We start from the raw sequence: 16,778 nt of genomic DNA, 5'->3' as shown, positions 1-16,778 counted from the left end.
TCCGAATTTTAACCAGAATCCAAATATGACATTCATCTCTGTCACAAATACTTTCAGGTTTCTTGTTTAGTTTACATAAACACCATTTTGCTGAGCATAGAAAAATACTAAAATTTTGTTGAGGTAATTTGATAGTAAAGTACTAAGTTTTGTGGAGTGTTTGTATTTATAAGTGCTATTTATGAAATAAAATGTTTGCATCATCTGAAAGTGACAACACCAGTTAATGTCTTTTTATGTTCTTTGCAAATATAATTATCATTTTTGTTGTAAACACAATTTTAAGTCTTTTACCAACCCTAAAAGATGATACCATATTAGGTAATTCTGTATTTTATGGTACATAGACCTACTTGTGAATTTGCACTGCAAAGATCAGACAATAACCAGTTTTCAGTCTTTGAACAATATAATGAGCTTTGATTTGGTGGAAAACTATATTGTAGATTTTATTGAGGGATAATATTCTCCAAGCATTATTCCCTACTGTTGATACCAATTCAAGAACTAGAGATCATCACCTGAAACTTGTCAAGCAGTCTACAATATTTAGAGTCTATACTTAATTTTTCTCCACACATATTGCAAACAAATGAAACAAACTATCTAATGAAAAAGTTCTTGCTGAATCCATTGATGGTTTTAAACAAGGAATAGATGTTGAGTAGCCCTCCAGAGAGTGTAAACTCAAGTAGGATGCTACTGAAGAGGGAACAACTCCTGGTCACCAGTGAACCTTGACTACAACTAGTAATCATTCCAGATCTCTACAAGGAAAAATCCTTAAATTGCTCCTAGCTACAATTTATGGTAGATTTATTTTAATTAAATATTTAGTTGGTATTTTTGTTAGGTTGTATATTTACAATAAAGTGATCTGGAAATTTTGTAGGTAAATATTTTGCAGTTCATGTTATTGACCTACAAATAAAGTGAACATACCACAAGATACTATTTTGGTAATTATTTTATTATTCATATTATTCACTTACAAATAAAGTAAGCATACCACTCAATGCCTTTTTTTAGGGTCTTTCCAAATATAGTAATCATTTTTGTTGGAACTGAATTTTACCCCATCCCTATATATACCAATTCAGGGTATATAATTGCACATTAGGATGGGGGTAAATTTTTATTTCTGATGTAAAAGAGAGCTAAGTTTAAACTCCCCCCCCTAATGTGTAAATATATACCTTGAGTTGGTGTATACAGGGATGGGGGTGAAATTCATTTCTGACAAAAATGATAATTATATTTGGAAAGAGCATAAAAAAAGGCATCAATTGGTATTTTTATAGTAAAAATGTACATGTGACTCTTGATAAAGAGACATAATAAAAAACAATTCTTACTTTCAAATATTGAAAATGATCCTAGTTAACATATTATCCAAGGGGAGAACCTATATCATCAAGCCTTTCCTCTTTTTTCCTTTTTTTTCAACTTAAAAGTAAAAATTACAAGTTTAGCTCTCAACACAATGCGTAAATCTTTTGAAACTGCTGCTATAAATTGTTCTTATAGATACCATTCATCCTAATCCTTATTAATTTCATTTTTTTTTAATGATAGATAAAGCAGTGGCAAAAATACAAAATGTTAATACAACCTAACCTAACTTCAATTAAAAATTGACAGAATCAATTAAGGCCTTAGGCCTCAACCAATGGCCGGAATGAATGCTATCAATAAGAACAATTTATAGCAGCAATTTCAAACAATTTACACATTGCATTGAGAGCCTGGAAAAATTGCAATTTTTTCTTTTAAGTTGGAAAAAGAAGGAAAGACTTGATGATAAAGGTTTTCCCCTTGGATAATATGTTAACTAGGATCATTATATATATATTAAAGTAAGCATTGTTTTCTTAACATGTCTCATTATCAAATTTGCAAGAAACATTATTATTATATTTGTAAAGAGCATAAAATGCATCAAGTCATATGTTCACTTTATATTTAGGCCTAAGTTAATAATATGAACAGCAAAATATTTAAGCCACCATTTTTCAAGTCCAACTTAATAGTGACAAATCAAAGCATGTGAATAATACAACTTTACCAATGTTGAGCAAATTTTTGCAAGGAAAAAATGCAGTATTTTATTTACCCGTGCCCCAGGCTATGTAGGCTATTTTATTTTAAGAGATTATTTTATTTTAAGAGGCTATTTTATTTTAAAATGTAGGCTATTTTATTTTAAGAGATCATCAAACTTTAATTATTTTATAAATTTAGTTAAACTTTAACACCCTTTAATTTAATCAGGACAAATCAATGCTTGATGATTTAACAACCTCAACAAAATAGATTTAAAACCCAATAATAGGTTTGAAACTATTGATTTAACCCATTTAGGGACCCAAAAACTACAGAAAAAAATAATAATTTTTTAGCAGGCATAAAGGGCTTCAAATAGAATTTGCACCTAAACAGTCATAGGTCAATTTTAAACAATTCATATTATTGAGTTAGGAATAAAGTGAATACACCATTCAATGCCTTTTTTTATGCTGAGTACAAATATAATAATCATTTCTATCAGAAATTAATTATAGCCCACCCCCTTTATATGCCAATTCAGTGTATATATTTCTATATTAGGGGGGGTGGTAAAGTTTAAATTTACCTCCCATTTACATCAGAACTTAAATTTGCCCCCCCTAATGTAGAAATAAATACCCTGAAATTGGCATATATAGGGGGGGGGGGCTAAAATTCATTTCCAATAGAAATGATTGTTATATTTGTAATCAGCATATAAAAAAGGCATCAAATGGTATATTTCTTTTTATTTGAAACTCAATAATATGATTTGGTAAAAACTGACCCAGTCATATTTGGAAAAGAACAAATAAAAGATAAGAAGTGGTATGTTCTCATTGTTTGAAGGTCAAAAATACAGCCTGCCCCATATTTACCAAAAAACCTTCAGTTTTACCTGGGTGAGAATTTGAATTCAGGATGCAATTCTGGATACATATTTGGACATTAAAAGGGTGGGGGTATGTACTCAGTTAATATATAGGTTAACCATTTGGTAAATATCTACCAAATCATATTAGGCCTATTCAGTTAGGAATAAAGTGAATACACCATTTGATGCCTTTTTTATGCTGATTATGAATATAATATTCATTTCTATTGGGAATGAATTTCAGCCCCCCCCCCCTATATATGCCAATTCAGGGTAGCCTATATATTTCAACAACCTAACCTAACCCTGAATTGCCATAGGCTAGGCCCTATATGTAGGGGCTGCAATTCATTTCTGATAGAAATGATTATTATATTCGTAATCAGCATAAAAAAAGGCATCAAATGATGTATTAACTTTATTCCTAACTCAATAATATGTTTGGTAGATATTTACCAACCATAGAAACATCATGAGTTTGCATCTTTTATTTGGGCTACTAAAGCTTCGTTCTTCTTCTTCTTCAATTATAGGCTTCGGATGAATCCATTTAACCTTTTTCGTATTGTCTGATTATGTCAGGGGTGTCCTGTGAAATCAAATATAGAGATTAGACTATTATTATTCAATAATAGTCTTTATACATCATTGATGAAACCACCTATATTTAGGCAGTTAAAGACAGCTTTGAACAATTCAGCATCATCAGTTGAAGAGTGTCTCCTTTGTGTTAGTTGGTCAATATTAGGGGTTAGCTTGAGGCGCTTGAATATAGCAGATAAAGTTAGCCATTCTTTTTTATGGTTGAGAGTTGCCACAGGGCAACCAAAAAGAACATGGTTGATGGTCTCATCATAGGTTTGACATAGGCGGCAAAGAGGGCTTTCGTTTTCAGGCTCACCGGGTTCGAACACGGGTTGTTCTCGTGTAGTGCATCAAGTGTTTTCACAAAGCGGGTTCTAGAGGAAAACACGGGGTTGAAACTTCGCAGCTGAAAACGCTTAATGCTGAGGAAAAGAGTGGAGATTTTGAAAATAGAACTGCATGGCTTCATGGAACATTTTAAAATTTTAATTTGATTTCAAATGATTGAAAGGATTAGACAGTAGGCCATATATCCTCATAAAATCTTAGGAGTTTGATAAAAACTGTACATGTATTTGTTGATTTGTAAGTAGCCTAGTTCTCCATCATAAGAGGCTTAACAATCATACATTCATTAAAGAGACAAAAACCTTACACGGCCTACGCCTACTTACCATTTTCTTTTTTCTATTAAAATAACTAGCTTTGAGCCAGCCGAAGGGCTGGCCGTGCCCTCCACACCTGAGTCCTGATTTACAAGTGCTTCCGGATGCCGAATCTTAAAACTGTTGATGATTATGATAAGAAAACAGCGTTACCGAGGAGGGTTGCCGACATTTCGGTCCATGGATGTATCCCCTGAGCATCCGGAAATGTCACATTATTCAAATTATGTCCATACTTTGTCTAACCAAAAGATGCTGCGTAAACTTCTTTTAAAGTGGCCAGTAAACATCAATTATAATGAAAATGAACAAAATTCCTTCAATACGATTTTTTTTTTTTTTAAGTAAGGCCTTTTCGACCATAAGTACACAACAAAAGATTATTTCAAAAAGTAAATTTAGTTTCAGAAAGTTTATATTTTGCTCTATTTTTTGGCATAGTTGCTAAGCCTTTTCAAACTCTTCTAATACCTCTCAACTAACTTTAAAGTAAACTCTTCATGAAAATTGGCCGCCAGCTCCAATAATAAAGAGTTCACTGCCGTTTTTACGTCGTCGTCATCATTGAAAAGGTTGCCATTGAGGCGGCAACCCGTTTAATTGGAGACAAAACATGGGTTTTGCATATCACAACCAAATCGAGGCAACAGAACATTAAATGGAAACACACATACTCCCCTGTCAAATTGAAGGCCAAAGAGACTCTCTCCCAGCACAAAATCATAGCGTAGGTTTTTCAGAACACCTATGGTGTTTTGTTGGTCGAGTTCATGCAACAAGGAACCGGTATCAATGCAAAAGCATACTGCCAAACCCTCAGAAATCTCCGCAGAGGGATTAAAAAACAATTGGCATACTGACATAGAGAATTGTACTTCTTAACCCTTTCAGGACCGCATTTATTTCTTGATGACAAATACTTTTTTCAGCTTGAAACTTGTTGACACAATTTTTACCTTAAATCGCATTATTGATGCGATTCTCGAATGCCTACAAGAACATTCATTGTACCAGACAATCGATTTCCCGACTAGGTACTGAGAGGGCCAGAACCCATCTCTCTTAGATCTCCTATTTGTCAAAGATGAGGAGGCAATCCAAAGTATAGACCCAGAGCCACGTTTTGGCGCAAGCGACCATATAGCCATAACTTGTCGACTAAAGTTGTACCCGCAGACAAACAATTTTAGAAAACATGTGTATACAAATTAAAACAAGGTCAGGCAAGATTTAGCTAACCAAGATTGGTCTTTTGTCGAAAAGAATAATGTAGAGGGAGCTTGGCTTGAGATGAAAAGGGTCCTCAGTGAGACAATCGCAAAACACACGACAGCCACTTGGAAACAAAGACCAAGAACGCTCCCTTTCATCACACAGAGAAATCAAGCTAGCAGTCCGGAAGAAAAAGAAGTTCTGAAGAAGGTACAAGGACGTCCCAACGCAAGCTAATCATGACAAATTCAAACAAATACGAAACAAAGTCCGCTACCTTACAAGAGAAGTTACTAGCAAGTATGAGGAGTCTCTAGCTTCAGCATCGAAACCGAAGAAATTTTGTAAGTATGCCTCAACTCAAAAACCTGGAAGACATTCAGTAACCAAACTCTCAGCTAATGGGAATACCATAAGCAACCCTGGAGATATAGCTGAAGCTCTGAACCAGCAGTTCAAGTCAGTTTTAACACCTCCAAATAATTCTCCCTTGCCACAGATGCTGGAATATGACATTCAGAAACTGATGCAAATCATTATTGTTGGTACTTTGGATGTGGAATCACGGCTCAAAAGATTGAACCCAAATAAGTCAGTTGGCCCTGATGGGGTTCACCCTCGAACTTTGAAAGAGGCTCATTCGGAGCTTGCCCTCCCCCTAGCTAAACTGTTCCAGAAGTCTCTTGACACGAAACAAGTCCCTCAAGATTGGAGAAATGCGAATATTACACCTGTTCACAAGGGTGGAAGCAGGAACTGTGCTGAAAATTACCGACCTATTAGTATCACCTCGACAATCGGTAAAATCCTCGAAGGAATTGCGAATACCCCTGTTATGAAACGCCTGATTGACAACAAACTACTTACCGATAGCCAACATGAATTCAGATCTGGACGCTCGGTTGAGACAAATCTTATTGACGCATATGAATGTGTCACCTACCTGCTACACCTGGATATCCCTGCTGATATGATTTTATTAGACTTTGCAAAGGCTTTTGACAAAGTTTGCCATCGTTCTTTGAAGGCTAAACTTTTAGCTACCGGGATCCATGTGGAGGTTGTTGAATGGGTGATGCAGTTCCTCTCAGGAAGAAAGCAGAGAGTTAGAGTGTTTGGGGATAATGGGGAAGAGTTTCTCTCAGAAGTTGCTGGTGTTGATAGTGGCGTGCCCCAGGGAACGATCTTGGGCCCAACACTTTTCAATATTTACATTAATGATGCTTCACGGGCTGTAAGAAATAAGATGAGCCTCTATGCCGACGATTCAAAGCTTATTGGGCCCGCGGAGTCGACAGCGACTAGAGCCACCATACAGGAAGACCTGGATGCACTTTCCCTTTGGGCCCGCCAATGGAAGCTTGACTTTAACATACAGAAGTGCAAGGCGGTATATTTCGGGAAAAAGAATGAGGAGTGGCAGTACCATATGAGTGGGGGGGATGGCTCTAGACAATCGATTGGTTCCTCGGCAGCTGAAAGAGATTTGGGAATAGTCGTCGATGAAGAATTAAAATTGAACAAACACACAAACAGCGGTTGCCAAAGCATCTCAGACCCTTGGAATAATTAAGTGTACAGTACGTAGCAGATCATCTAAAGTCATGACAAAGCTGTACAAGGGTCTCTTACAACCATTGCTGGATTTTGGGATATGTGTTGCCATCCCTCTGAATAAGAGTGACCAACAGAAAATAGAGTCTGTCCAAAGGCACACAACCAAAGCTGTTGATGGATGCAAGAACCTTGACTATCCATCTCACCTGAACAAACTACAGCTCCCAACACTCGTCTACAGACACCGGAGGGGCGATGTCATTATGGCTTACAAGCTACTGCATGCCGATTCCTCTTCTCAGAGTCCTTTACAACTTGACGAATCATCCAGGACAAGAGGACATAATAAGAAGCTGCTCAGGAAGAGAGCTCACAGCAGACTCCGCAACCACTACTTCTCCAATAGAGTGGTGGGCCCCTGGAACAGTCTTCCCAATGCAGCTATCACCGCTCCCTCTGTCAATGCATTCAAGATCGCCATCGATAAGAATTGGTCCACCAAACCATGGAAAACAGAGTGGGACGCCACCGAACTAGTGGCTCCTCATCGTCACTGACCAGCGACTCTACAGGATCTTTCCTTATTTCGCTGGAAAATGCGATTTAAGGTAATTCTCTAGACGAACATCATCTGGTACACTGAAAGCTCCCTTCCTTCTTTTCATGTTCTAATTTTTAACAGCCACTACGGGAAATTTGGAACAAGGGCGTCCCCTTGTCGTTTCAATTGGTGGCCTCAAGGACAACTATATTAGGTCTCTGGCTAATATTCTTATAAAGTCTATCAGTGCGATTTTTTCCCCTTCTGGCTTTATTACTTGATAAGAAGCATATGCGTTTGTGATGGTCATAACCTACAGACCAAAGAACAACCTATGCCACCATTTATAGCACTTTCTGTTGTATCCGTAAATTCTGCGCAACATGTCAGCCTGATCGACTCCTCCCGTGTAGTTGCTATAATTGCTGACATTTTTGGACAAGATAAGGTCAATTTGGTTCTATCCTTTTTCTTCCTAGTAATTGTCTTCATCTCAGTTGAGTGCCAATTGGACGCCAAAAAGACACTTGATTGTCTTTCCACTTCACAGCAACAATTTTTTGCTGAGAAACTCGCCAATCTGATTCACCTCTCTCCATCTTCTTGTCCTCTAGGCTATAAGCTCAGGGAAGTACTTTCTTGTGTTCCTTATTGTCCCACATGCACAAATGCCTTATTTTTTTAAGCAGCACAATTATTTAATCGAAGTAAAATAATTGTCAAAATACACCAAGTGGTATTTGGACACGAGAGGAGCAATTAATTTGACAACTACTTTCCCTCCCAATTTGCACCAGTACGGATGCTTCCTCTTTCTTTCCCTGATTGGTTTCAAATCCGTAAATGTAGCCAGACATACAAGCAATGCACCAGATTTTATATTCTCACTTCATGGGTTTCATAGGGTTATATAGCTTCATACTGGATCTACCCTTAAATAAGATCATACTCTCATTCTAAGCACCTGAGAACTGCATGTTCAGCTTTTCAATCAACGGTCGAATCTCGAATAGCTTTTCCTTACACCTTTCGTGTGTAAGGACAATATCTGCCTCATTCAAAGCACCTGAGAACTGTATCTGATCTAGTAACTTCCCGTTCCACAACCAAAGGAAGAAGTCAGTTGGTGTGCTACAATCATCAAAAAAATCACATTTTGCTCCACTTTCTTTTGAAAACGTTCCTATAGTTGGGGCTGCCAAAATTAGTTTCTTCAATATGGGTAAAAGCATATCGAAAGAAAAATTTTCGTTTGCAATTTTCGTGGCAATAAAAGAGGTAGATGTGACAGTTGAAGATCTAACTGCTCTCATGGTAAGCTTTGCAGGGCTCTTATCAAACTTAGTACCAACTGGAATGACCAGTGGTTTGGTTTGAGCTTAGCTGTTTGGGGGCACTTTGGGGTTAGGTGCTGCTATATTACTTTTTGGTTCTTCAGAAAAGTAAAAAAGTATCCAGTATTAGAACTACATACAGCACTTTATTGCTGAGGCCAGACTTAGGCAAGACGCCAGGATCATCGGAGAGGTCGCAATCTGACTCTAATTCTGTGTCCGAGTCATAGTCAGAAGGCAATTCGTCTAATAAAGTTGAAAGATCTCCTCGGGCTATTTTCTTCTTCGTGTTCTGAAAAAAGACATCCTGTAACAAAACACAGGGGATGCATACAGGTTCTACTAGTAAATCTTGTACAGGCCAAGATACCCTTTTAATAATGTACACAACAATTAAGGTAAGGTAATGCATGATATTATAAATTGATTTTGAGAAATAAGATTAATAATTGACATTAATAAAATAGAGAAATATATTAGGAAATATTAATATACAAAAATAAGCAGTATAAATAGTAATATGTAAATATATCTAAACATTAAAAATAAAGAAATAATAAATAAGTATAAGAAGTGCAGCAGTAAAAAAAAAAATAACAAGGGATATAATAATAATAAAGACGAAAAAGTTATGAAAAATAACATTAATGAATTACAAAATAAAAAGAATAAGATTTTCTAAGAAAAGGACTCTCCTGCTAAATGGCACACTCATGAAAACTGAGGAGGAAAAAGTGGCTCAATATATTTCCAAAATCTAGGGGAAGCCTTTTGTTGGTTGTTCTTGTTTTTAATGAAATGCCAAGAAAGCTTATTTTTCCAAGAAGATACAAAAAAGGTAACAACAAAAATCTAAGGCAGTGGCGGATCCAGGTCAGGGGTTAGGGGATGCGTGATCCCTAAAATGGTCTAAAGTAGTGTAGTTTAATTAGTTAACGCAAGTTTGCGTTACTTAAACTTGCTCCTAACGCAAGTTTGTCGTATCAACCTATTTTGCCCCCCCCCCTACAAAAATCCTGGATCTGCCACATATCTAAGGGGACAGACAAATGCATAGTGCTTTCCCGTCTGTCCCATCTACTATTGCTTAGACATCTTGCTATATATTAGCTAGTTTTAAAAGATCTTATGTCACTTATTGCGCAAAAACAGATCAAAAACATATTTCACTCAACAAGTACTGTTGCTGACTGACGGGACCTCAGTGTCCCAGAGCAAAATAGTTCTGTTATCCCAAACCTAGGAACAATGACCAGATTTCCTGTAACTCGTACTACAAATCATTTTCTTTCAAATTAGGAAAAAAATCGCATTTAATTACCTATATCACAAGAACTAAAACGCTTAATTGCCAAATAAGATATTTTCGCGTCTAACTTTGGTACATATGACAAACTTACTGATCATGTTGCGCAATTTGTATCCAATTTTTACAGGTGAATGACGTATTAATCTCATAAAGAAAGATTTAAAGGAAATTGGAACTTCGTGGTAGGGTGTAAAAAGGGAGGCTTTGAATAGATTGGGATTGTGGAGGAGCGTGCGTAGCTCTGTTGCCTAAGATGGCTTGGTGCTGCGGTGAGTTGTTAGTAGTAGTAGTAGTAGGTTACTATTGAGTCGAGTCACTCCTTACTTACAGTTTGTTATAACGAACTGTTTGATTTCTGAGCTGCCAGAAAAAAAGCACTGGCGGCTTAGCCTGAAAAACCTACAATAAAGACATGTCTCTGCTTGTATTGTCTCAAAAATGGATTTTTGATAAGTTTTTAGAGTTTCGGTTACTATTGAGCCAAGTCACTCATTGCTGACAGTTAGTTACCACGAATTGTTTGATTCCGGATCTGCCATACAAAAAAAAAAAACACCTGACGGGTTTGCCTGAAAAATATGTCAAACAGTTCGTGGTAACGAACTGTAAGTAAGGAGCAATGTGGCTTAATAGTAGCTGAAACTCTAAGAAACAGTCTTCATAACAATAAATGCATCAAAAGAATCGAATTTTGATGCCTATTCAAAATATGTAAAATTCATAAGAATCAAAAGTTACGATTCTGAGAAAATGTGTCCAATTTTTGAAAGAAGGGGTTTTATTAAGGGCTCTTAATTCAGCATACCAGAGAACCTTACTGCATAGGTTTCAAGCTCTTATGTACAAAAGTGTGGAATTTTGCATTTTTGCCAGAAGAAAGATCACGTGTGCGTGTTTATTTGTTGTTGTTTTTTTCTCGTTTTTTCCCAAAAGTCACACGGTCAAAATTTTGAGATAACCATTGCGTTCAACATTGTCTAAAAATCTGATGACTGTGTCTTTAAGGATGACTTAATATCCCGCAGTCCCCAGGGGAAGGGCCGCAAGTTATGAACTTTACCCGTTATTTTACATACATTATTGGTTATTGGGAAGTGTGCAGACGTTTTCAGGGGGGATTTTTCTAGTAGGAGGGGTCGTGGAGGGGGTGAGAGAGGGGGGGGTTAAGTGGGAGGATATTTCCATGTTGGAATGTTTCACGAGGGAAGTTAATTTCCATGGAGGGGAGCCGGATTCCTCACTATTATTTAAAAATCGATCGGAAATTAAATTTAAAAAAAAGTTTTTCGACTGAAAGTAAAGAGCAACATTAAAACTTAAAAGACTTCAAATTATTATGCATATGAGAGGGGTCGCCCCCTCGTCAATACCTCGCTCTTTGCACTAAAGTTTTTTTTCTTAAAAGAGCTATTTTTTCTAATTAATCGGCCTTTGTGATTCAGGAGTCATTCTTAAAGAATTGGGATAAATTTTAACTTTAGCGTAAAGAGCGAGGTATTGACCGGGATAACCCCCCTTATATACGTAGTAATTTCTGTTCGTTTTAAGTTTTTTGTTACTTCTTACTTTCAGTTGAAAAAACATGTTTTTGTTTTTAATACAATGAAGACATGGCTTTACTTGTGTTCTCTTAAAAATGGTTCTCGATCACGAAAGTTAAATGAAAAACAAGGAAAAGAATTACAATGCTAGAAGATGCCACAATAAATTTGAGAACGAGGAAAAGCTTTGTAAGAAAATGATTAAGTATCAAATACTCTTTCTTTAAGCAGGTATACTTATTGTAGCCCTATTTTGAAGCATCTATTTTCCTCCTCTTAAGATTTATTAATAATTATTGGTTTAGGAGGATATCTCAAAATAGGGTAAAAATCGGTCCTTGGTTCAAATGTCAAAACACCCTTTAAAACAAAATAAACTTAATTGCATATTCAAGTATCTTGACTATGGAGGAGACAAATACAAAAAAAGGAAACAGAAATACGATGCTAATAAGACTTAGTAGAAGAAATATTATAAATCATTCTAGATCGAGAAGGAAACATAAGTATTAGACCATTCCTGGCCACAAACTTATTAGATTCATTCTTAGTTACTCTTTCCTCAAGCACAAGCTCAAATTGTAATGCAATTTGAAAAAGAAATCCATTCTCTTGATTTAAAGATTATTGATAACCTTCGATCAAGGGGGTTGTCTCCAACTGGGGCAAATTTTACCCTTGGCACAAATGCCGAAACACACGAACTTAATTGCCCTTCCAAGTTTCTTTTTCTGGAGGGAGAGTTTCTGATTCAATACGAGAAGGAAACACGCAGGCCTAAGTATCTGTCCTGGCCACAAACTGATTAGTTACATTTTCTGATACTCTTTCCTCAAGCACAAGCTCTTATTGCAGTGCCATTTGAAAAAAAAATCAATCTCTGCCTTTAAAGGTCACTGATAATATTCGGTGAGAGAGGTTATCTCAAAGTATATTAGAATCAACCCCCTTGTTCAAATGTTAAAACCCAGAACAAAAACTATTTATATTGTTAAAGTTTCTCGATCATTAGAGGGAGGGCTGTATTTATTACAATACAGAAAAAATAGATCATAATTAAATGAAACCTCGTAGAAGTAATAATTGAACACATTTCTAGTACAAATCTTTTCTTGGGCTACAACCAGAGACACATAACCAGGAACACTAATTGCCTTGTTATTGCCCTTGCTGATTATCGGCTGTCATGGTCAGATTTAAGAGGAAACTTCAAATCCTTCGGAATAGTTCGTTTGTGTATAGTTCAAGCAAATGACGAGTTATTTTCATTGATATTCTCAACAAATAGCCTAGATTCGATCCAGGAGAGTGGTCTTGAGGCCATCACAGCTACGCACGCTTCTCTTCCATCCCAATATGTTCAAAATCTTCCTCTTTAATCCCTCTCAAGAAGTTTCAACCACCATTAAATCCTTCCTTACAACCTCCTCCCACACCATTCGGGGATGACCTGCTTATCGCTTGTCCCTAAATGGTTGGACGAAAAGGATGATCTTTGGCAATCTATCATCCTTCAGAATGTGTCCTAACCATCTCAACCTTTCTCTCATTATAGCCATAAAAAGCGGGCTAGAATCGCATTTTTTGTACAGCTTACTTTTTGAATACAGTCAGACTGATGTGTACCCGGACAAAAGATCCATAGACAGTTCATCTATTAAACATCTAACAAATGCCCCTCGGTGTTTTGAAGGAGTACAGACAATAGGGCCGTTTTTTCACTCATCAATGTTCTAAGATATTACATCTTTTGTCAGAAAACGCTTAAAAGTAAAATCTTTGAACTAAGTAAAATCTTAAGTAAAAGTAAAATCTTTGAATCAATGATGAGTATATCATCAAAGTTCTCTTATCATTGTTCTATATGGTAGAAAGATGGCGTCTTTCACGCTTTTTGCTAACATCAGTGGGCTGTAAGATCTTAGAACAGATGAGTTGAAAAAACGATAATCTTTGCAGAAAGACGAAAAATCTTACATGTAAGATCTTAGTGCTGAAATCGGCCCTAATATCTTATACTTTATAGCCTATACAAGGGGTAAGATTTATTTTGAAACTACCCTGCTCACGAAGTTGACATTAAAGAAACAAGGTTACCACCAGAAAAATAATAAGTAACGAGAAATCTAGGGTAGATAAACAAGAGACGTGTATGAGGGTAATATTGATAGCCCGGCCTCCTATGAATTTCCCGGTTTAAGGGCCATGAAACGGAGATGAGCATCGCCTGTTTGGACTATAAAGTCCTGTGCCACATCCATTATATCTTACCGTCAGCAATGAACAATGTCCGGGAATAAGCCATATTTTATATATTATTAAATAAAAAAACAATATTTTTCAACGGAAAGTAAGGAGCAACATTAAAACTTAAAAGGAACAGAAATTATTACATATATGAGAAGGTTCACCCCCTTGTGAATACCTCGCTCTTTACGCTAAAGTTCGAATTTTGATCGTATCATGATTCCCTGAATCACAAAGGCCGTTTAATTAGAATAGATTGCTCTTTTGAAAGTACTAAAAAACATTAGTATAAAGAGCGAGGTATTGAATGGGGGGCAAACCCCCTCATATACGTAATAATTTCTGTTTGTGATAAGTTTCAACGTTGCTCCTTACATACAGTTGAAAAAACTTGCACCCCCTTCATAGAAATGTCCCTTCCCCCAAGAAAGTTTATTTACTCAGGAAGCGGTTCCTTGGCTCAGGAGCAGAGGCCATACAAGGTGCAGAAGAGCTTAAGTGAGCAGTAAATTCGTTTAGGGAGGGGAAAGAAAAAAACACTATTCAAAAAACGTAAAGGGTTCTATTACTTTTAAAATGAGAAAAAAAGGGCATAAACAACAATTTTACGGAGAATAAACCAGACTTAAAGTTAGAAAACAGTAGAGGTGACCCTAAAGCTCGTGACCCTCACCCCTGCTGCCATCTACAATTTAGTTTAATGCTGACGGGACATAATTTATTCAAGGATTATCGATCGAGTCTAATGTGGGTGTGTCAAGGTCAATCGATCTGTTGTTGTTGTTGTTTGGCCACGTGCGAATGACATGAGGGGTGATTTACATAGTCGATGGGAGAATTATTGATTCATGAGCGTGGGGAATTATGAAACAATATAGTCATAGAGTCCCTAGGGGGAAAGATTGCGTAATCGGTCAATGACCTCTCTTACAAAGATCGATTTATTTGTTGTTTCTATGTGTAATAACTCGGGGGGGCGAAGGTTACACATGCACATTGAATTCTAACGGGAACACTGTTATTGATCTAGGACTCGAGGGGGAAGTGAATTTCCGTGGATTTACATGATCGCTAGGGAAATTATTGATTCACGAAGGGGGAATTAAGAAACAAACATGGCTTCATTGTTGTTTGGTTAGCTTAACCTGAGAACTTGATTTACATAATCGCTAGGGGAAATTATTGATTCACGAAGGGGAGAATTAAGAAACATTAAGGTTTCTTTAATCTTTAGGCCTGACCTGTGAAATTGATTTACATAATCGGCGGGGAAATTGTTGATTCACGAAGAGGGAATTAAGAAACATTAAGGCTTCTTTAATCTGAGGTCTGAGGGATAAACGTTCTTTAGGACAGAGAGAAAAATTAATATTCTATTTTTAAATAGGGCTTCATTGATCTTTAGTGTCAGGAATCATAAATGACATCGCTTGTTATCTTGGAATTATGCGCGAGTCTAAAGAGATAGAAATTCTATTTTTAAATACGGCTTCACGGAGCTTTAAGTCGGAGAGATAAATTGATATTCTAACGAAACCATAATAGTTTAGCTAGGAAAATTTATGAGATGAAGAGATTAACGTAGGAAAGGGTTTCCTAGAAATTTGAAATGTGAAAGTACTGAGATGCCAAACAAAAGGAACACGATGAAATTACTTTTAGGGATTATTTGGGCGAAACGGTTTTAGACAGCTTATGGAATTATTTCGGCGAAACCGTTAGAGACGTTGATTTAAAAGATGATTTAAAAGATGATTTTTGAGTGTGGTCGTTATAATACACAAGTTCCATTGAACTGTGTTGTGAGGTCACCTACCACAACCCCAAAGAGCCCCAAATGCCCTACCCCGATCCAAAGGGTTCCAATCCCCCTACCCCCACCCCGAAGGAAGCCCCCGGTCCTCAAAGCCCCCCAAACTCCCAAAGGCCCTCCACCGGTCCCCCAAAGGCCCACCCAGACCCCCAAAGGCCATCCCCAGGCCCCAAATGTCCCCCAGGCTCCCAACTGTCCCCCCGGACACTCAAAGGCCCCCCAAGCTCCCAAAGGGCCACCGGCGCCCCAAAGGCCCACCCAGACCCCCAAATGCCACCCCCGGGCCCCCCAAAGGCACATCGAGCGCCCACAGGACCACCGGGGTCCCAAAGGCCCTCCACCGGTCCCCAAATGTCCCCCAGGCACCCAAAGGCCCTCCCGGCGCCCCAAAGATCCACCCCGACCTCCACATGCCAACCCCCGACCCCAAAGCCCCTCCCCCCGTCCCCAAAGGTCCCCCCGAGCTCCCAAAGGAACACCGACCCACAACGGACCCACAGACCCTCAAAGGCTCTCCCCGAGCACTCGTCTTTCGTTGATGTGTGTTTTCTGAAACCTATGATTTGGGATGTGTAGTTTGCTACTTCAGGCTTTTCTGAGCTAAGGTTTCCTAGTATTTTCTAGGTGAATGTTGTCTGAAACCAATAGTTTGGGATGAGTAGTTTGCTATTTCAGGCTTTTATGAGCTAGGTTTCTTAGCCTTTCGTTGATGTGTGTTGAGTGAAACTTATGATTTGGGATGGTTAATTTGCTATTTTTGACTTTTCTGAGCTAGATTTCTTAGCCTATCATATGTGTGTCCTTTCAGAAAATTATGATTTGGGAGGTGTAGTTTGCTTTTGGACTTTTCAGAGCTAGGATTCTTAGTCACTCATAGGTGTTTGTTGTCTGAAACTTCGAGTTTGGGATGAGTAGTTGGCTATTTCAGACTTTTCTGAGCTAAGGTTTCTTAGTATTTCGTAGGTGAATGCTGTCTGTAACTGGAGGTGTAGTTTGCTTTTTGTTCTTTTCAGAGCTAGGATTCTTAGTCACTCATAGGTGTTTGTTGTCTGAA

At 37.5% G+C, this 16,778-nt stretch overlaps 1 protein-coding gene across 1 annotated transcript; it reads left to right on the top strand.

Annotated features, from left to right (window-relative positions):
• The first annotated feature begins 6,986 nt into the window (after positions 1-6,986).
• Positions 6,987-7,496, top strand: LOC148945154 (uncharacterized). The gene has a single exon (XM_089098959.1). The coding sequence runs from the start codon at positions 6,987-6,989 to the stop codon at positions 7,494-7,496; it is 510 nt and encodes a 169-aa protein (XP_088955085.1).
• The last annotated feature ends 9,282 nt before the right edge of the window (positions 7,497-16,778 follow it).

Source organism: Artemia sp. Qi Xiang Cuo, chromosome 13, assembly GCF_049724085.1.
Source record: "Artemia sp. Qi Xiang Cuo chromosome 13, ASM4972408v1, whole genome shotgun sequence".
Classification (NCBI taxonomy): Eukaryota; Metazoa; Arthropoda; class Branchiopoda; order Anostraca; family Artemiidae; genus Artemia; species Artemia sp. Qi Xiang Cuo.
Note: the sequence above shows the minus strand (reverse complement) of the source record. Positions and strands in the feature narration are given on the sequence as shown.

Coding starts and splice junctions, on each gene's coding strand:
- LOC148945154 (XM_089098959.1), top strand. CDS start 6,987: ATGACAAAGCTGTACAAGGGTCTCTTACAACCATTGCTGGATTTTGGG.